The sequence below is a fragment of the Thrips palmi genome, unplaced genomic scaffold (genome assembly GCF_012932325.1).
Source record: "Thrips palmi isolate BJ-2018 unplaced genomic scaffold, TpBJ-2018v1 HiC_scaffold_19, whole genome shotgun sequence".
NCBI classification, from domain to species: domain Eukaryota; kingdom Metazoa; phylum Arthropoda; class Insecta; order Thysanoptera; family Thripidae; genus Thrips; species Thrips palmi.
In genome coordinates, this window is record NW_023144628.1 from 8195878 (window position 1) to 8216909 (window position 21032).

General features: G+C 60.9%; 1 protein-coding gene across 3 annotated transcripts in view; it reads right to left on the reverse strand.

Moving 5' to 3' along the window:
* The window catches only part of LOC117646466 (plexin-B), a 188299-nt gene that overhangs the window by 13289 nt on the left and 153978 nt on the right, over window positions 1-21032 (reverse strand). For all 3 annotated transcript variants that reach the window (XM_034387414.1, XM_034387416.1, XM_034387413.1), the window contains exon 5: window positions 17771-17903. In XM_034387414.1, coding sequence (XP_034243305.1) covers window positions 17771-17903 — 133 coding nt within the window. The remainder of the gene's footprint in view (window positions 1-17770; window positions 17904-21032) is intronic.

Here is a 21032-nt window from a genome sequence, read left to right on the forward strand (position 1 = left end):
CCACCTTCAGTTCCACGCTCAGTTCCATGCTCCAGTCCCACGCTCAGCCACGCGCTCAGCCACGCTCAGCCACGCTCAGCCACGCTCAGCCACGCTCAGAGACCTGGCCCGGCGCGCCGCAACGCGGTGACGACACGATGCTTGTATTCCATTCCACTCTAGCGCGCGCGTACACAGTGTTTCCGTCTCTCACACACATGTACACACACACACACACACACGCACCCCTTCTCCAGCCTCCAGGCCGCGGGGAGGGGGGAGGGGAGGGGGGCGCAATCCCGAACAGGGAAAAACACTTACGGAGCCCCCGCCCGGCCTCAAGGTACAACGGGCGGCATTAATATGGAAATGAAAGAGAGAGAGCGGGAGAGAGAGAGCGAGAGAGAGAGAGAGAGAGAGAGAGAGAGAGAGAGAGAGAGAGAGAGAGAGAGAGAGAGAGAGAGAGAGAGAGAGAGAGAAGGAAGGGGAAAGAAAAATAAGGGACAGACGCGCCACTTTGGGGAAACGCCGCGCCACTCGAAGCGAAATGCATTTGGGCGAGGAAACGCGAATCGATATGCCTCATGCCAGGCGCGGCGCGGCGCGGCGCGGAGTTCGAGGTTTCCCAAGTGTGCACGCCGTGGACCCGTTTGACCCTTCGGAGCCAACGGAGGAAAGGATCTAGCTTCAGGTGACTGCGACTCAAGAACGGCAAAATGCAAATAAAATCTGAAGTTTTAAAACTCGATTTCCCGATTTTGTCATTCCGTGCCTAGCGGCGTTTACGAAAAACGGACACTTAAACTTGTGTTTTCGTCGAAGTTTGCAGTCCCTGGAGCCCACCGGGACACCGGGCTTCCAAGAGCGGGGCCCGTGCTGGCATCCAATTGGCGACTTTTGTCATCGGCATGCACGGCAACGCCAGGGCAACGCCGTCTACAAAAAGGGCCTCTGGAATGTGGAATCCCTTAGGCTCCCTTCGCCCAGATTAGAATCGCCTGTCCGCGACCATTAGTGCCGTGCTTGCGTAAACCGGGTGGCTGCAGGCCGATCCACGGGCCAAGCCAAGCCCGAAGCGCGCCTCGCGACAAGCTGTTTGTTGCCGTCATCGTGCCGAAAACAAAGACAAAAACAAAAACAAGAACTTGGCGCCGCCCGGCCCGGCAGCCCAGCCGCCCAGCCCTGCACCTCGCTCCTGTTTTGCCACAATTAGGGTAATGAACGAGCGAGCCGCCGGGAACAATCGGCGAGCGGGCGGAGCGGCCAAAGTTAGAAAAGAAGGAAAGAACCGAGAAATGGCGGCCCGATTAATATCTGGCCCAGTCGAGCGGGGAGGCGGCGGCAAGGCGGTGGCAGTTCAGCGAACAAAACGCAAACGCGGAACGCGCGGGAACGGCGGACGGTAAGAAAACAAGATGGCGGCGGCCAGGTACTCTCGCCGGGGAATGGCTTCGATACGGCGATACTCCACGCGCCAGAGACTTCCGCAACGCGAAGCGTGTGGATTCTCTCACTCGCCGCGGCAGTTTCTCTCTAAATCTCAAACGCCGCCGCGTGTGCAGTCCGACGCCTCTGCCGACAAGGCCCTCCAAAAAACAAGAGACAAGCGAAAAACATTAACAAAGACGCGGAAACCAAAAAAAAGAGGGGAAGCAAAAAGGGACGGGCCGAGAGATAAGGGAGAGGGAGCCAGCGCGTTGTCCGCGGCCGTGTCGGCGTGGGGCGAGGGGGGCGCCACTGGATGGGAAGGTGGACAATGACTTGAGGCTAGATTGACTGACTGTGACTAATTTCAATGGTGACTTTTTCGACTTGTCCCTAACTTTTTGACTTGTCTCTGACTTTCCGACTTTTGTACGGACTTTAAAGACTTTTTGGTGACTTTTTCGACTTTTTCAAGGCGTATCGTGGCCTTAACCCCTTGAATTTAGGCAATATCTCCCCAAAAGTTAGAAGAATTGACTTTTTTTGGCCTTTTTGAGTGAAGTGACTTTTTGACTTATGATGACTTTTTTGACTGAAAAATTGACTTTTTCGGACCCCGGACAATGACTTTTGAAAGTGGCGCCCCCCTCGGCGTGGGGTCGGCGTGGGGCAGTCCTTCGTCCTTCGGTCGGCGCGCGGGCCGCAAAGCAATGCAAGCGTTGCGTCCACACCGACTGGCGCGGTTCGAGTGATAATTTGGGGGCTGCGAACGGCAAAGGGTCGTTCATTGTCGTTTTCAAGCGCGGCGCCGGGGAATGCGGCCCGAAGGCCGAGGGTTGGCGCGGCGTGGCGTGGCGTGGCGGCCCTAGAGGCCCGCGGGGAGCCCGCTGGGCCGGGTAACGACAGAAGTTAGGCCTGGGCGATTATTGGTTGTAATCGTAATCGGCCGATGAATAAAATAATCGCGATTGGTGTCGATTAGCAGTTCGGTAATCGGTAATCGAAAACGTACACGATTAACCGAAAATCAACGATTAATCGGGGGAAACCGATTATTTGGAAATTGACAAACAAAGGTTAATACTCGTACTATTGTGAAAATAGCATTTAATAAGAGGATAGGAAAACCATTGGCGCAACCTCGAGTGTCTGAGACAGCTTTTTCGTGCGTTAACTGAAAACTTTTCAAGACTTTTCCGCTCAGAATTTGAACAGGTGATGCATAGAATATCCGATAATGAGACGATTAATCGATAATCGATCATCGTTAAATAATCGGTCAATCCTTCGATTACCGAACCACTAATCGGGGGTTTGAAATAATCGGACGATTAACAAAATAATCGCGATTATTTTCGATTATTCGATTCATCGCCCAGGCCTAACAGAAGTGGCGGCGGCCAGGCCAGCGCAAACTTAAATTCACTTTCGCCTCCGCCGCGGCCCCGCCGCCCCGGCAGTGCCGGCACGCTGGTTGGCACTGGCTGGCCCGCGTCCCGGTGGCTTGTTGCGTTCATCCCTTAAGGAGGACGGAGGGGCCAAAAGTGGCGCCAGGTTAAATAAATCATTAGAAAAGCCGGAGTCGCGCGCGCCGCGCCCTGTTGAAAAGTGTCTCTCCAGCGGCCCGGCCCGTTCCAGGTGGCTCCAGCGGCCCGGCGGCCTGGAAAACGGCAGAGAAAAGAGCGGGAATTGCTGCCATCCGCGCCCTTCCTTCATAAGGCCCGCCACCTTCAAACTCCCCCCTCCCCTCCCTTCTTCCTGCGGCCCGCCGCGCACCCCCCACCCCCTCGGCGACACTTTCATATTTTATCCACAAAAGGAAATTGAGAGGCATTGAGAGTAAGATTGATGGAGTTGGCAATGCGACAGCAAGGGCACTGCGAAAAAAAATGGGGGAAGAAGTAGTCTGCGTAAGGAGCGCGCTGGCTTTAATCACTGCCAGGCAGCAACAACAACAACAGCAACAACAACACCCCGGCGACGTGTCTGGCGGTCGTCGCGGGGGTGCGCGCCGAAACGACGTCCCTAACCGCCGCCGCCGCAGCCAGCGCTCATATACGCCCATCCCGGACGTGGGAGAGGGGGGGGGAGGAGGGCACGCCACTTGCCGTGGTTTCACGACGACGCCCATAACCAGAGGCAACCCCGAGCGGCGGCCGTCGCGGCGGCGCGGTGAGACGCCTATCACCGAACCAGTCATTTTACAAGCGTCGCTCCTCCCTCACGTCGTCCTGGAGGCTGCCGCCTCTGCACAGTGGGCCAGAAGACCGGTGGAGGCGGCCAGAACTCTAGACAGCGCAGACTTCATACCGCTGCGGGGCGGATCAAGAGCTGGGGCGGCCCGGCTGGGATTCTGGGATCATGCCCCAGCCACGCCAGGAATGCCAAAAGGGCGGGGATAAAAAACGCGAAAAGGGAAAAGCGAGGGCGGCGGGGTTTTGAACCCGCGCCGCTGCCAGCTCCGCGAATACCTCCGCCGCGCACATACCGCGCGTCTTGCAGCCAGCGGGGGCGGCAGCGCGCCCCGTCTGGGGACCAGCGCTGCCTCTCTCGCACCCCGGCGGTGTCCTCCGGGCCGCGCCGTGAGTGCGAGAGAGACAGAGCGACGGCGCGCTGGGGCCGCCGCCGCCCGCCTGGCCGCCAAGTGCACGGGGGACTCGGGGGACGCCGCCGACGACGTCGACGAGGCCGGGGATGACGCTTACAGATACGTGTACATATTTTGACGCGCGCACTCGGCATACATCAGCCCGTCCAAACACTCGGAGGGCGAGGAGGGAGGCCCGCCTAACCCTGCCCGTCCGTCCACCCCCCATGGTCCCCGTTTTCGGCACCGTCGTCCTCATCGTCGTCCTCGCCAACGCCAAGCCCTGCATAATCCTCGATCGACGACCCGCCCAAACATTCTCACGCACCCCGGCGGCGGAAAATGTAACACACACACACACACACACACACACAGCTCCTCCTAGTATCTCTTTTATTTATTTTTTTGGCGTGTGCTTAGCGCCGCCGCGCTGCGCCGCGCCCACGTGGCGGTCGCGGCGGTGCGTCCGAAGACGGCAAAGACGCGCAAGTTGTTTGCCTTTGCATCCAAATGAGCCGCCAGTATGACTTATCATCAAAGAAGAAGCGGTATTCGGTATTTGCACTCGGCTGCAGTGCAGCGCCGCGCAGCAGTAGCGGCCCCCGGGGGGAGGGGAGCCTACAATGCAAGCCGCTGTGTCTAGTTTAAATATTGACGAAAATTTGGTTTCACCGCGAGAGAGTGAGACAGAGAGAGAGAGAGAGAGAGAGAGAGAGAGAGAGAGAGAGAGAGAGAGAGAGAGAGAGAGCGAAGGAAAGGGCACACGGCCCAGGGCGGCCCGGAAGAGGATGCGAGGGGAGGGCAGGACGACGGACAGCGGGGAGGGAGGGCGCTCCTATTGCTATGCTGGGTGGCGATACATTGTAGGGAGGGGTGCGGAATGGAGATGGCCGATAGGGCGTGAGAGAGAGAGAAAGAGAGACAGAGCGCGAGCGCAGTTAGAGAAAGATGACTGACAGCCCGTGACGGCCACAGGGCGTCGTCATGAATGCGGCATGGCACACTGGCAAAATAAAAAAAGGAGAATAAAAACAACAAAAGGCGGGGGCTAAATTAAAAACCGTGAATGAGGTGGTGGACATGACGAGCCCAGCGCGGTGCGGTGTGGCGGTGCGGCGGCGTGGCGCGCACCTGATCCATATCTGTGGCGTCCCTTTGATCGCCCAGTGGCGCCTGTGAATGGAGCCTGATCAGGATGCCCCGTGGTCATGCGGTGCTGCCGTGCCGTCGTGCCGCCGCCCCGCAGGACAGAGGCGCCCTCTGGCCGCACGCCGCCCGGACGGACACCCTGGACCGCACACAAATTCACACACCGTGCGCCTGGCCCGCTTCGCCCGCTTCGCCGCAACACCCGAGAAGCATGTAAATTTTCCATGAGTGGTCACCGCCACCCGGGCGCGCAAACACTCGGGCGGGGCGGGGCGGGCGGCGGGCCCGGGTTGAGATAGGCAGCCGCACCCCACCGCGCCCGGCGCCCCACCCTCCCCGACGGCGAGCTCCTGATTTAAAATTAAGAAGCGACTGGCAATTCATTGAGATGGCCGGATAGCGCGATGCGGGGGCGGGGCGGGGCGGGGCGGGGGAACCCCCGCGGGGCGCACGGGGAAGCGCCTTGCAGTCGCGATGAAAGGCTTCAATTAATAGGCAGCCCTCCCTCCAGGGGGCGGGGCGGGCTAAAGGTGGCAGTTCCAGCGCAGGGCCGCGCCGCGGGAAGCGCTGCTGGAAAGCCGGAGAAGGAAGGGTTGAAAGCACGGCCAGGCCGGGCGAGGCCGCGTGCTAACAAAAAAGAATCAAGTCAAGGCGCGCGGTGACAAAGGGGACGACACGACGCGGAAGCAGCAAAAACAAAAACAAGAAAAAGCGTCGCCGTGGGGAAAGCCAAGCAATTGTTTTTCCGGTGTAGGCAACCCTGCTGGACAGGCCGATAGGCCCCGCATTACGGCGTAATGTGCGTTTGTCCAGCCGACAGCCACGCCTGGGCGGCCGGCCACCGCCACGCCCCGCCACGCCCCGCTAAGCGCATCCACCACATCCACCACCCCCTGGGCCTGGCGGGGCGTGCCCGGGCGTGCCGGCCCCCGTGGGGGGAATGGGCCGTGTGTCGCAGGGCCCGGCGTGGCGTGGCGCGGCGGGGGTGGACGGCGTGAGTGTGTTTGTTTCGATGCGATAAAACAGCCATGGACGCCACGCCACGCCACTCACTCACGGTCCATTGGCTGGCGAGGCCGAGGCAGGGCGAGCAGAGGGCCGCCAGGACGGCCTCTGCGCTCTGCCCTTTAGCGGCGCGGCTAGCGCGGACCAAAGTGGCTGTCAAGGGGCTGCCGCCAACGGCGAGGCCAACGGCGCCAACGGCCTGCTGGTTCGGGGGTCGCGAGGTGGCCGCCCAGGGGTTGGGGGTCGAGTTTTCGACCGCCTCCAGCGGCCTTCTGGCCCACTGTGCGTCGTGGCGGTGGTGGTCATGACGTGGTCGCCGCTGTGCCATGAGCTGGCCGAGCCATGGCGACGCCATTCCGTCGGGATTTCCCCATCTGGCGGCCTCGGCTTCCCTCGGCTTTTGGCGGCCATACCCCGGCCATTTCTCATTGCGACTGCTATCTGGAGCCTGCGGGGGCGGCGGGGCGGCCGGGCTGGCGGCCCAGCAAGGCGGCCTCGTGACGCGTCAATATGTCGACCACGTAGCGCGGCACGGCCTGGCATGGCCTGGCATGGCGCAGCGCGGCGTGTACTTCTTATCAATAGGCCTTGAATACCAAACAGACCGGCCGGCCAGCACAAGTAAACCCCTCCCAGCCAGCCAGCGCGCCCGCACGTGCGGGTCCTCGCTCTCCAAAAACTACGCCCAAACTCAAATTCGCTGTTGTGAATAGACGCCGGGACGAAGTCCGAACTGTATTAAACATCCACAAGGAGAAGGGGGAAGGACCAGCCGGCAGGGACGTGTGGGACGAGCGGGACTTGGAGGAACTCTTGTGTGCGGCACACTGTGCGCGACGGCAGCCAGCCAGCGGCAGCGAGGCCCCATGGGGGCGTACAAGTACTACAACGGACAGTTTGCGACCTTTCAATTTTCCGTCGAGGCACGTTGGTCCCCGCGTGGCGTGGCGCGGCCCCCAGGCCCCGTCGAATTACCGGGCGAGCCGGACGTGTGGCCTCGCGGAGGAGAGCCACAAGTTTCCCCCGCGACGACGACGCGACTTCGGCGGAGAGGGTGGTCTTGGGGGCGAGGCGGAGCGGCACGGCGCGGCGCGGAGGAAGCGGCCGGGACAGAAATGATGAATCACTGACAATTTGTGAGGGGCGCGCCGTGCCGCCCCGGCCGGGGGGTGCCTCTATCACAGATGAAGGCGCAGTGCCGCGCCACTCGCCGCCGTCACCGTCCCGACGCTCCTCAGCGCGCCTCGGCGACGTGAAGGACGGCCGGTATTCGAACCCGTGACACCGCCGACGGCGCCCGGCAGCGAGGACGGCACCTGCTGCGTGCTGCTGCGGCTAGGCCCGGCTGCCGCCCCCGCACTCCATCCGGCGGCCGTCCCTGCCGCCGAAACTTTTCGCCGCGCCCCGCCATGCGCGCCGCGCGCCGCGATGGCAGTCGAGAGACAGAGGGCGCTCGACGGAGGGGGAAAGTAGATAGGACCCACAGGAAAATATAATAATAGCCCATTCCGGCCTAACTTTGAACCACATACATCACGGGGCCATGGACAAGGCCGGTGCTGCTCGACACGGCCCGGCCCGGCCCGGCCTCGGACACACGAACCGCGGCCCCGACAGCGCGCGGCGCGGCTCGAGCCCCCGGGCAGAGGCCTGGCCGTCGAGGCCTGCCGGGCCAAAGACCGAGGCCTGTGGGCAATATGCTGAGAAATCGCCCTCATGAATCTCCGCCGCGTCTTTCCCGCGTGCAACTTTGGCGGCCAACTCCGCGGCCGCAGCGCGCACGCTCGCCTTGCGGAAAAATATAGCGAGCTACAAAAAACAAAAACAAAAGGGCGCCTGGTATTCGAACCCGCGGAACGTCGGGGCGAGCGCGCCGTCGTCTGCCCTTCTGCCCTCGATTAAAACGGGCCGGGAGGAAAACACATTCCGGGACTGGAAATTAGCAAAGTTTTCCGCTGCGGGTCGCGACATTGAAATTTGGCGGCAAGTCAGTGACACGGCGACGCGACGCTAAATCTAATGCTACTCTGTCACGGCGGCACGGCGGCCTCGCTGCGCGGGGGCTTCCGCGGGGAAGTCCTTTGTTTTTCCATTTGGCAGAGCACTAGAGCACTAGAGCACCAAGCACCGAGGAAGCTGCGAAACCCCGAGCCGAGCCGCTCGGTCGCAGCGCGGCAGCGTCGCGGCGGAGGACGGACGAGAGCCGACTGGAGCCCTGCCGGGTAACGTCGGGGTAATCTAGGCTAGACCGGGGTAACCCGGGGGGTAACCCTCACCCATTACCGGGGTAATCCCATTAACGGCCCGAGGCGGAGCGGAGCCGGGCGCAGCGAGCCTAAACACATCACCCTGCCCTAACCGCTCTTTGAACACACGCGCGCACGCTCACACACGCCTCCTCCGGTTCCGGGCGAGACTTTTCGAAAAGTTGGTAATTTTTGGTGGCCGTGGCCCGTGGCGCGTTTACGATGTCTGCGGAACTTTGCATCATTTTACATCTTTCATGTCGCAACGTCAAACACGAGGGGGAAATCACTCCTAAAACCTGCGACCCGACTATTACGCCTATAACGCTCTATTACGCCTCAAAATATAGCGATTAAGCTGAAAACAGACCAAAAAACCCCTAAAATAGATCAAATTTTGAGAATTTCAGCTATTACGCTACTATTACGCACACTATTACGCGTGCTATTACGGACAGAGTGACCCGACTATTACGCGAGTGCTTTCCCCCTCGGTCAAACACTTCGGAAAAGGCACACACCCCGAAAAAGCAGTTTCTTGGGGCAGGATAATATCAAGCGAATTTACGTGAATTTTTCAAGTGATTCACTGGATACGAGTCGGTTTTGTTGGTTCAAGAAGCAGCTTTCTAGGGTGCACTGTCGGTGCGCTCTGCGAACCACTACACTGCGACTGGTTGCGTTTCGTTTTCGTTGTCCGTGTCGATTGGCGCACCTGGCGTCCCGAAGCCGCCACTCCGGCCGATACGCACACTGTACGCACACGCAGCAACGCGCAGCAACGCGCAGCGGGCAGTCCAGTCGGCCGGCTGCAAATCGACTTGCCCACGACAAACATTTGCCCTCCACTTGACGGGCAAGGGGTGCCACCGCCAGGTTGCCACCGGCAGGTTGCCACCCGGCCACAACAGCAGCAACACCACCCAGGGGATTGATTCGTGCAGGTGGTGGCGGTGAAGGAGGTGTCGCACAGTGGGCCAGAAGGCCGGCGGCGCGCAGGTGCGAGACAATGACGTCATCAGGCAATCGGGCTGGCCACGGGATGAAAATTTGCAGGCACGGAATTTGTTGGCGGGAAAATTGGGCGTGGAAAGAGCGAGTTGGCAACGCTGGCGGCCGAGGCGAGGGGTAAGGCAAGGCGAGGGGTAAGGTTGCGGGTAAGTCGACGTCGGCGTCCCCTTCCGTGTGTTTACTTTCAATTCAGCGGCCGCCCCGCCCCGCCCCGCCACTCTAGGCCCTGCTGTAGGCTGTGCTCCAGGCCGGCGGCTGGTATTGCCGGGACGGGGAATGAGTGTGGCGGGCTTCGTGGCGTGCAGCGCCGCCCGGCGTTCGCAAGCACGGCGAAATAGCAAAAACAGCAAAAGCGGCCTAACTTCGGCCTACTTCCCGCGACTCGCCGCGGCACCCATCCGGACGAGCTTGAGCCGCGCGAGCAGTGCAACGCAGTGGGTCAGGAGACCGGTGGAGGCGGTCAAAATCCCGGATGGACTTTAGAGTCGCTAAATGGGACTCGAACCGAACGTGTGACCCCACCAATGGATAGCTCTCCGAACGAGGAATCCATTGGTGGGGTCACACGTTCGGTTCGAGTCTCATTCAGCGACTCTGGAGCTCAAAACGCGTCTATGATTTTGGCCGCCTGCGCCGGTCTTCTGGCCCACTGAGCGACGCCACGGTTACCATGGAAACAGCGCACTCTTTCCATACCCTTTTTTCCGCGTTCCCTTCGTCTCCGGCGCACCGCGGCTGGAATCATTCGACAGACGAAAAAACAAGAGAAATACCCGTTCGTTGGCCGGCCGGGCGGCCGGGGCCCCCGCCATCGACGTGAAATATGGTTCTAATGGAAAGAAAGACTGCCCCGGGGCAGGCGGGCCCATGGCAGCCCATGGCAGGCCGTGGCATGGCAGGCCGGATCTCCGAGGACCGCCTGGACCCGCCAGGACTGCCAGGACCCACCGGGAACAGCGCGTGAGCAGCTGTCAAGTGCAAGCTGCATTTCCACGGCATTCCTTCGCTCCGCCCACGTCTACACCGTTAAAAACGGCCCGACACCGTTTTTTCGTAACGCCAGTCAGGCGAAACGTGACGCGGGGCGCTGCTCTGCGCCGTCCTTTTTGGCAGCAGGCTGATTCCGAGAGTCGTTTTCGTCGCTCTGTCTCCCTCGCTCTCATAAGGCGTCCCGTGTTGGTGCGAGAGAGACAGCGCGACGAAAACGGCTCTCTGAGCGAGCCTGAAGGGCAGCCCTCCGAGGTGTCATGCGGGCGGGGCGGCCCTTTGGTCAGTCCCCCCTCCCCTCGCTTTTCCGCCCGGCCCTTCACGGACCCATTACAGGGCGGGCCTGCCTGTCACACCAGAATGTATCGCCTCCTCATTCGCTAAATTAGCACTGAATGCAGCCCGAAAGAGTCGCTATCCGCTTCCCAAGAGTCGTGGGTTCGAATACCAGCTCCGGACGCCTGCTTTTTTATTCGTCCCACCACGCCGTTGAATAATCCGTCTCCTTAAACAGCCCGGACCAAATATATATAGATATATATGAAGTCCACATTGAAAGCTGGCAACTGGCCGACCCTCCTGGCGCGGACCGCGGCCCGGCCCCACACTCTGGAACGATAATTGGTGGTGATTCGGAGAAGGAGAGGGGAGGGGGCAGGGCTCTGATCGGGAGCATCAGAGTAAAGCTGCAGGCACACACACCGAGCCCCCCTTTCCGTCAAACATCGACATACACCGTCCAGCGCGACTGGAAAGGTCGCAGGTTCAAGTACAGCTGCCTTCTCTTTTTTTCCCCTTCGAGTTTCTTTTGGTCAAAACAAGAAGTGCGCTACTGGCCTCCTTTGAGAGCGGCGGCTGGCTGGGGCAGCCAGACTGTCCTACTGTAGGGGGAGGCCAACTCACTTAGCAGCGTTAGAACTGTTCACTCATTCTCTCCGGCCGGGATTGGATTATCGCCTCCGTGGTCGGCCGGCCGGCCCCACTGCCTCGTCGCTCTGTCTCTCTCGCACCTATAGGGACCATCCCATGAGTGCGAGGGAGACAGAGCGACGCAGTTCGGAATCAGCCTGCAGCAGCCCGGCCCTCCCGCAGACTGATTCCGAGAGTCGTTTCCGTCGCTCCGTCTCTCTCGCTCTCACGGGACGTCCCATAGAGGCGCGAGAGAGACAGAGCGACGAAAACGACTCTGGGAATCAGTCGGCCGGCTGGGCGGGGCGAGGCGGGGCGAGGCGGGGCGAGGCGGGGCGAGGCGGGGCGCGAAGTACAGCGGGGGGCCTCAGCGCAGCACGCGCAGCACGGCCCCTAGGATTCTCATTACCCGCGTAATCGAATGAGAATTAATTCACAGTGCGTCCAGGAGGCAGTGACTCGGACTGCGTCTCGGCGTCGCGTCGCCCAGGAAACGAGGACGAGCCGAAGGGAATCACATTAAGGCGATGCGTCCGCCGACTCGGCAAACAAACCGAACACGACAAGCTAGCATGGGTTCACTCTTAATTTTTCTTTTCAAGGTTTCTTTTTTTTGCGCGTGTGTGGTACGCGTTCATAAACCCGGGCTAGAGACTCCGCCATCCGCGCCGCAAAATTCCAGCTCGCAAATTCTCGTCCGCGAGGGCCGGCAGGGCGGCGCGGGTCACATTCCGGGCGTGGCGTGGCAGGGCGTGGCGGGGCGCGGCAGGGCGCGGCGTGTGTGCGAGCGCGCGTCGGGTCTTCTTCATCGCGAGGGGGCGTCGCCAGGGCGGCGCACTTGGGCGTGTTCCAGCACATCACCATCCAGGCCCCGCCGCCTCCTCGTAGTGCCGCAGCAGCTGTTCGCCTGCATTCGCAGTGTAGCCGGAAAATCGCGGAAGGAAGAAGCAAGCTCCACACGCAGTGTAGTAGCGCAAGGAAAAAAAAAGACGCGGGTTCAAATACCGGCAAAGTCTTGCGCAGCCGGTGTGTAAAAGTTTCGGCGTTTTCATCTGCTTGGCGTGTCGGCCAGCCGGGGGTTGGATATCGCTAGGAGCGCGGTGGTGTGGGTTACACACACACACATACACACACACACACACACACACACACACACACCGGGTAGGGAAGTACCCAAGACGGGCGAGCCGCGCCGGCGCCGCCAGCACACAAGCTCGCCAAATTATCACGAGCAGATTGCGGCGCTCTTTTTAGGTCCTGGATCCGCCGCATACGCCGCCCCGCCGCGCGCCTCCGCCCTTCACGAAACTTAATTTTATGCATGAACAAATCCGAGCTCCGCCGCGAAGCTCGACTCAACTCGTGTCTGCGCCGCCGCGTCCCGCCGCGTCCCGCCCCGCCCAACATACTCAGGCACGCCGGGGCGGCCTGGGCCGGGGCCCGTCCCTAAGTCACAAACTCGCCCGTTTAAGTGACAGCAGCGCCGAGCGGAACGAATTATTTACGCCAGATTTTCGCACCACTTTCCAGCCGGCGGAGGCGCCTTGCTCCGGCAGATGTACCAGGCACGTGCACAGTGGGCCAGAAGACCGGTGGAGGCGGTCAGAATTTCGGATGCGTTTTGAGCTCCAGAGTCGCTAGATGGGACTCGAACGGAACGGAACGGACGAATTTTATTTTACTTTCAGTAACTTAAACCATGTCACCGACCACGACCCCCGGGCCTCGCCGGAAGAGCCCTAGCGAGAAGGAGCAGGGGAGTAGGGAGAAGGGCCGGAAGTTTCCTAGGAAGTTTCCGAGGAAGTCGGCGCTGGACGTTTGGACAGAAAGCGACAAAGAGAGCGAGCGAGACAGACGCTGTTTGGGAGCGGCGAGTCCCGGCAGTGCCAGCAGGTAATTAATGGATGAATCCCCACCTTTCGCTCCCCCCCCTTTTCCCCCGCCGCGCCGCGCCGAGCTGATTGAAAAGGAAGCGTGCTGGCAGTGGTAGCTGGGACTGGTTTGTCGGACTCGCGGGGATCAAGAGACGTGCAAACCCGTCTGTCTGTCTGTCTGTCTGTCTGTCTGTCTGTCTGTCTGTCTGTCCGTCAGGGATTCGGCCGACCAGCGTCATGCTCCCAGGTCCCCAGCCGCGCTCCCAGGTCCGCGCCTAACCGCCGGCAAATCGAAACTAGAGCGTTACTGCACGTCCTATGACTGGCCAGCAGCTGCAAAAAAAGAGAGGAGGAGGAAAAAAGGTGAAAATAAAATAAACATGCGACGATCGCATGTCGCCGCGACAAGGTCTCGCGGACATACATGTCGCGCGCCAACCCCAAACGAGACAAGAGACGGACAGGTCGGAGGGAAAAAAAAAAAAAAAAAAAAGCAAAGACGCGATCGGAGTGGACAGTCGCGCGCACACGTGCAGATGCTTCATCGCGGCGAGACGACGAGACGCATGAATTAAAGTGGAAGCCTCTTTCCCGGTTGACAGTGGAGTAGCGAAACCCTGCCGGCACTGAGAGTTCTACTTCGTAGTTTCAAAGTAAATGAAGGCATTGTCGGGTTCGAACTACTACAGCGAAGACCTGTCGCGGTTAGCCTATGCAACGCGAAACCGAAAACCGAACAGCGGTGAAACGGCTCCGATGGACCGGGCTTGGAAAGCGCGTATCTGCGGCTGCCGCGGCGCGAGATACGGCCGTCGGCCCCTGGAGGAGAGACCGGCCCGGCGGCTCGGCTGCACAGCGGCCTGCCTACCCACCGCATGACAGGGGCTTTACTCATTCACTGCTGGCTGCCGCCGCTGCCGCCGCTGCCCGCTCCGCTCGGTCGGGCGGTCGACTGCCCGTCGCTCGGTCCCCTCCACGCCGATTTACACAGCCTTTGGCCACAAAGCACGCAAAGCGAGCCGGTACGGAATTATTCTGGGAATTATTCACTATTCAGCAGACAGCGGCTGCCGGGCGATTCCGGCACGTCGCTCTGTCTCTCTCGCACGCCTCCGGCACGCCCCACGAGTGCGAGAGAGAGAGAGAGAGGGGGGGGGGGGTCAGCAGATTGAACACTCGTCCCTGACCCTATGCGTCCCCGCGGCTAACCAGGCCGTGCATCTTACAGTGCATCTTTTCCAGCGAGGCTTAATTTTCCCTCCGAACCGCCCAGCGAGAGAGAAAGAGACCGAGTTACAACGCGTTGTTGCGAAGGAAAGTGCGGGGAATTGCAATCTCAAACTTAGTTCCTCCGGCACTGCTTGCATCTCCTTGGGAGACAGACGCTCTGCGGCAGGGCGCCGTGCTTGGAGCTCGCCGGCCCCAACAACAACAACAACCTTCGGCTGGCCGGCCGCCACCCCAACAACAACAACAACAACATTCGGCTGGTCGGCCGCCACCTTAAGAGCAACAACAACAACAACAACAGCCACCCCGGGATCGCTCATCGCCCCAAGTTGGGCCGGCCGGTCAGTCCGATGGGGATGGGGCCAGCCAGGCCAGCCAGGCCGGCCACCTGCAGATGTCCCGGCAGCTGCAGCGGTAAAGTCCTCCCTTTACGAGCCATCGTGCAGAGAATGCTCCATAAAAGCGAGGCTGCCCCGAGGGCGGCCCGCCTCGGGGGTTGGGTCGGGTTGCATTAATGCCCGTTTCATTACGAAGGCATAACACGGCCTTGGCGCCCCTACAAGTGGTGCGACGAGGCTCACGATAAACTGCAGGGCGTCCCGCACGCCGCCCTGGAGGCTGAGTGCATCTTCCCGGCCCGCACAGTGGGCCAGAAGACCGGCGGAGGCGGCCAAAACTCTAGACGCGTTTTGAGCTCCAGAGTCGCTGAACAGGACTCGAATCGAACGTGTGACCCCACCAATGGATTGCTCTCCGTACGAGGAATCCATTGGTGGGGTCACAAGCTCGGTTCGTGCCCTGCTTAGCGCCTGGAGTTTTGTCCGCCACTACCGGTCTTCTGGCCCACTGTGTGGCGCCGACTTGGAGGACAACAAGTGCCCGCTGCAGTCGGGCCGGCCAAGGCCACGGCGTCCGCGGCCTCCGCGGTGGCGGCGACTTGGCAGCGGCCGCGCGGCGCATCTGTCACGCCCCCCGAGCCCCCCGCACTCGTCGCAATGAAAACGAAACAGCCCGGCCGCTATCAACGCACTCACACAATTACTTGTTAATTTACCCGGGGCGTATGTGAGTCCCCCGTCCCCCTCCATCTTGTCTATTTCCGACGCGACTTGGCAATCTCCCCCTCCCCTCTCCGTCCCGCTTCCGAGTCGCTGATAAGGTCTGTCTTTCTCTGTCTTTCTTTTTGGCGTCACGTGGCCGTCGCCCCATTCCGCCGCTCCACTGTGAATGCAGCTCTTCGTGTAGCCCCCTCCCCGCTTTTCCCATCTCCTCGTTACCAACGTATTTTCAACTTGCAAAAAAAAAGAGAATGAAGAAAAAAAAGTTAAATCAATATAATTTTTGCCCCACACCGGCGGCAGCGGCTCGTGTCAGTCCACAATAAAATTTCTAAAAACGTAATGTGTCGTTTCCCGCCCGCGGCCGCGCCCTTTGGCATGCAAAGTGGAAAACAAAGAAAAAACTGCAAGCACGTTCAATGGCCGTTTATTCTACAGTAGGAAAAACGAAACGGTGTACAAGCATGAGTGAAAAAAAAGTTGGAATAAAAAAAAAGTAGGTAGCGGTGAAAAGCGATGAACATGACAAAATGAAGGACGCGAACAAACACAACGTGGCGTTACATGAGCGAGGCAAGGTGGTTGCAGAAGTTAACCCGTACTTTACACATCAAAATCACAGGAAACATAAAAAACAATAAAAACTAAACAGAGCAACAAGCATGTACAATAAAATTAAATAAAGACTGGTATTACTCGAAAAAAAGGACTAACTACATTTACATTATCAAGACACGGTGTCGTTCAGGACGCCGTGTGTACAACAGCCAATTCATTTAATTTCTCTTAACGTTCTTTCCTTTTGTACAAAAAATATAAGTTACAGCTACAAGTGTAAAAATTATCTAACAGACGCGACGCGTGCGCAGAAAGCCGCCGAAACCCCAACAGCCCTATGGACGCCACGAACCCCCACAGCAGCGACAGCAGCCCAGCATGGGGAACCCCTCGGGAAGTGCATGCAGTGTGCGGGAAGGTTTAGTCATGAATGCGATGGCCAGAGTTAAAGACGAAAAAAAAAAAAAAAGGTGCAACGTCAAAAAAATTCCCTACATGCAATTCTACCACGCCGTGTAAAAGCAGAGCACCATGCACACCGCGAGGGGCAGCGCCTACAGGACCGGAGGGGGGCGGAAACGAAAAAAAAATATCTGGAGAAAAATTTGGCCCACAATTTTACAGACGACCCCCCGTCAAACGGAACCCATTCAGTCTTGCAATCTTTTTCTCGAATAAATTAAAAGGCGGAGAGTATGTACAGCGGCTCGATGCGAGCCAGAAACATAAAGAGATGCTCTGAGCATCATTGGCACAGCACTGGTCACCGTGTCGGCGTGGCGACACGAGAATAAAAACAAGAGTCAGAATAAAAGAGGAGAATCAAGCTAGCGGAGACTAGCGTCTGCTAATAACGAGTAAAAAGTTCAGTCTAGAGGCAGTCAATAGTCAGTCCGAAGCCCCCACGGGTCACAGCCTCACAGCAGCTTGTGCCAGACCACGAAGAGGGTGACGAGCACCGAGTGCGCGGGGGTCGCGGCGCAGCCGTGCGCGCGCGAGGCCTGGGGCCCCTGGGGCGCGCGCACGGCCGGCCTCGGCGTCGTGGTGGTCGACGTGGTGGTCGTGATGGGCACGGCCAGGCGCCGCGGATACGAGATCCTGGGCGCGCGGCTCGTGCCCGCCAGCATGGACCTCTCCGTCATGCGGAACCACGCCGGCGGCACGAACTCGGTGGGGCGCGGGGAGGGGCGCGGGGGCGTGGCGGGCCGCGGCGTGGTGGTCGTGGTGGTGGTGGCGGGCGGCGGCGCGCTCATGGTGGCGAGCGGCGACTCGCTCGTCGTCAGCACCAGCACGCGGCGCGTCGCGTCCCCGTCGGGCACGTCCCGCAGCAGGTCGCCCGCCCCCGTGGCGCCGAACCTGGGCCCGGGGGCGTTGGCCACGGCGGGCGGCGGCCGCAGCGAGGGCAGCGCGGAGAGCGCGGGGCGCGGGGGCCGCGAGGGCGCGGACAGCGCGGGGGCGGAGGCCGCGGGCTGGAAGACGCGCGAAGGCGTCTGCCGCGGCGCGGCCGGCAGCCACCACTTATTGGCGGGGGCGGCGGGGGACTGCGGCGGGTCACCGCGGAACGACGCGAGGATGCTGCTGTTGAGGAACCGGTTCATCAAGCTGGCGCGGCTCTGGTACTGGGGCGTGGCGGGGGCCGTGGCGGGGGGCGTGGCGGGGGGCGTGGCGGGGGCGTGGCGGGGCGGGGGGCGCTCGCTGTGGGGGCCGCGGGGCCGGCGTGGGGGCCGTCGGGGGCGGCCTCGGCGCACTCACCGTGGTCATCTGGCTGACGGGGATGCGGTCCGGGAGGACCTGCTCGAAGTCGATGCACTGCTGGCCGGAACCGACGGACAGCCACCGCGGCGAGCTGTGCGCCGCCTTCTGGCACGCGCCGCGCACCGTGCACCTGCAACGAAAACAACAACACCTTCAGCAAACAACAACAAGAGCAGTGGCGCGCTTTTCGCCAACAACAAGGACACTAGTCCGGACGCCGGGCCGGGCTCGACGGAAACGGTCTCGGAAAGGCCAATAAACGCGACTGGCTGGCCGGTTATCACGGCCCGAACGGAAATAAAATAAATTTATGGCGCGATGGCCCTCGAGCCCCGGTCCCCCGTGGGGGCCAACCCGGGGGCGGCCGGCCAGGGGCAGCCAGCCCCGTCCGGTAGATCGAGTGGTCAGCTGATGCGCACCGCGGCAAACACGCCCGACTCAGCGTAAAAAATATATATAAAGAGGAAATTGGTTGAGCCGGGCCGGGCCGCCCCGCCGCGGCCTCCACCTTTCAGCGCCGGATTCCGGCCGGCTTATTCGGGCTTATCCGAGGCCGTCCGAAAGCCGAGAGCCGAGCGTGCCGCCTTTGTCGCCAGCATGCCGCACAGTGGGCCAGAAGACCGGTGGAGGCGGCCGCCAATTCGCCGCGTTTCCGTGCGAATTCCGCGAGCCGGGGCATACCTCCCCGGAGCGGCGTCGCCCCGCGGACGGACGGACCGAGGACGAGGGGCGCAACCGGGCCGCCCCCGTCCGGATCGTCAGCGCGGCGCGGCATTGGCGGCGGAATTTGCCTGAGCGATACGCGGGGCTGGGCTGGGCCGAGCCAAAGCGCCCCCCTCATGCTGACGCCGGCACCTCGCCGCGCCGACCGCGCGCAAAACGGGCCACTTTTTCCTGCCTACGCCCCCCGCGGCCCTAACTGTATAACAACACACACACACACACACACACACACACACACACACACACACAAACACACACAGAGCCCCACGCCACCATAAATAAGAAGCGGCGGGGACACCCGCAATCGCTGCGCCACCGCGGCCGCCGCGCCACCGCCTCCGACGCGTCGCCGTTCTGACGATGCAAGAACGGGGCAACGGGGAGCTAGCTGCGCTGCCCGCCCCCGCCCCGTGGGAGCCCCGAGCGACGTCCGTCCCTCTCACACTCCCGAGGTGCCCCGGAGGGGCGGGAGAGAGACGGAGCGACGCTCTGCTGGCGGCGCCGGCCGGCGCTATATCACGCGCCAGTCGCCGGCCAGTCGCTACCCCACCCCGACCGGCGACGCCGCTCGGCACACCAGAAATCGCCCCCGACCCTTCGGGGCCGCGAAGCGCTGCGAGGCGCGACCCATTTTTACAACTTGGGTCAAATGAGCAGTTGACACTTCCGTGCGCGCTCAGCGCTGCGCGTCGCGGACCGCCGGGATTTACAACGGGCCGCCAAAGTTGTGGTTGTTACCCAAACGGCGGCAATCGTTTCCCTCGCGGCCCCGCACAGTGGGCCAGAAGAGCGGCGCCGGGGGCCGAAACGCCAGACGCGTTTTGAGCTCCAGAGTCCGCTAAACAGGGCTCGAACCGAGCGTGTGACCCCACCAATGGATTCCGTTCGGAGGGAAATCCATTGGTGGGGTCACACGCTCGGTTCGAGTCCCATTTAGCGACTCTGCAGCGTCCGGGATTCCGACCGCCTCCTCCGGTCTCCGGCCCACTGCCCCGCCCCGCCACGGCCCCGTCTCTTTCTTCGCCCCAGACAAAAATGATTACACGGCCGTCGAGTGAACAGCGCAGTGTCAACAATCTCGAGAAACACCCTTTCTCATTTCACTTTTTCTAATTTTGGGCGGGCGCGGATGGGACGGCGCGGGCCGGGGTGCTACTATCGGGAGGCTGCTATCAGAGTGGCCGAGGTCGGGGCGCCCTCCGCGCCCCCGGACCCTCCCCAGGGCCTCCGAGGCCGGGCCGCGCCGAGATCACGATGAATAAGATCTCGGAGTGATTACAAGACCAATAGCCAAGTTTACAGGGCCAACTTTTCCTTCCGGAGGGGAAACTTATGCAGAGGAGCGGGCGGCCCGGCCTTACAGTGCAGCGACGGCCAAGAATAGCAGACAGTGACGGGATTCGCGATTTGCTACTTCCAGCAGGCCAAGCCGTCCGCCTGCCGCATTGCCGCCGTTTGTCTCGTGCCAAAGAACTCTCGAAAAAAAAAAGAAGGAAACTGGAAAGTGAATAATAAAGTGTAGCGGCGCGCCGCAAGGTGCAAGCCTATCGCAGTGATGCACTCAGTTTTAATGACCTGCAATGACCATGATATGCATGGACATGACCATCAGGCTTTCGATAAACCCAAGCCGCCACTTCCATTAACATTTCCCCCGCGTGCGCAAATTAATTGCAGCAGTGACCAATCCAATTTATTTATTTTTATTCCCGTTTTTTTTTATTTTTCACTTTTTATTTCTGCAGCAGCCTCGTCCGGCAGTCGAACGAGACCCTAATGCATACACGTGTACCCATCGCCGTTTATCAAACGATCGGGTCTGCCGCCGCGAGAAACAAAAAGCGAAACCGAAAAAGGCGGCGCCGCCAGTGTTTGAACCCGAGACACTGCTGCCAGTTTGATTTGGTGTTACGGCCGGGCAATGTCCTGTGTGAGCGTCGCCCTGACCGCCCGGCAGGCCGCCGCGCCGTGGCCGTGCCCCGCGGCAAAGTACGGGGCGGGCGGTCTCGGCCAAGCCAGGCCGAAGCCGCGTCACCCGGTAAGACAAATGTGTCGCCCGGCCGAGTTGTAGGGGACCTGCACCCCCCGCCCCACCCCGCCCCGCCCCGCCCCGCCTTGCCACCACGCCCTGCTCCTAGCAACGCCCCCTACGCGGGCCCGCACCGAAACACAAATTCCGAAATGACAAATGCCGTCAGAGTGATGTAGTTTGCCGGGCGGGTTGCCGCTTAGCAGGGCCCCTCGGCTCTCTGGGCCCCTCTGCCCCTTACCGCAGCGCGATCCGGGAGGGGGTCCGTCAGGCGGTGATGAAGGGCTGGCCGGCCGGCCGGCCGAGCCGAGTTTTCACGCAAAAATGGCGGTTAACGCAGGGGCGGCCACCTCCACAAACAATGATAACACGCCCGGCTGCGGGGTGAACTTGCACGAAGAACCGTGCGAGAGAGACGACGAATAGTAGACACGCCCCACTGCAAAGCACTGGCTCGCTCCACCCTTTCTTCTTCAATTTCATCCGAGATTTCATCCCAGCTCGCAA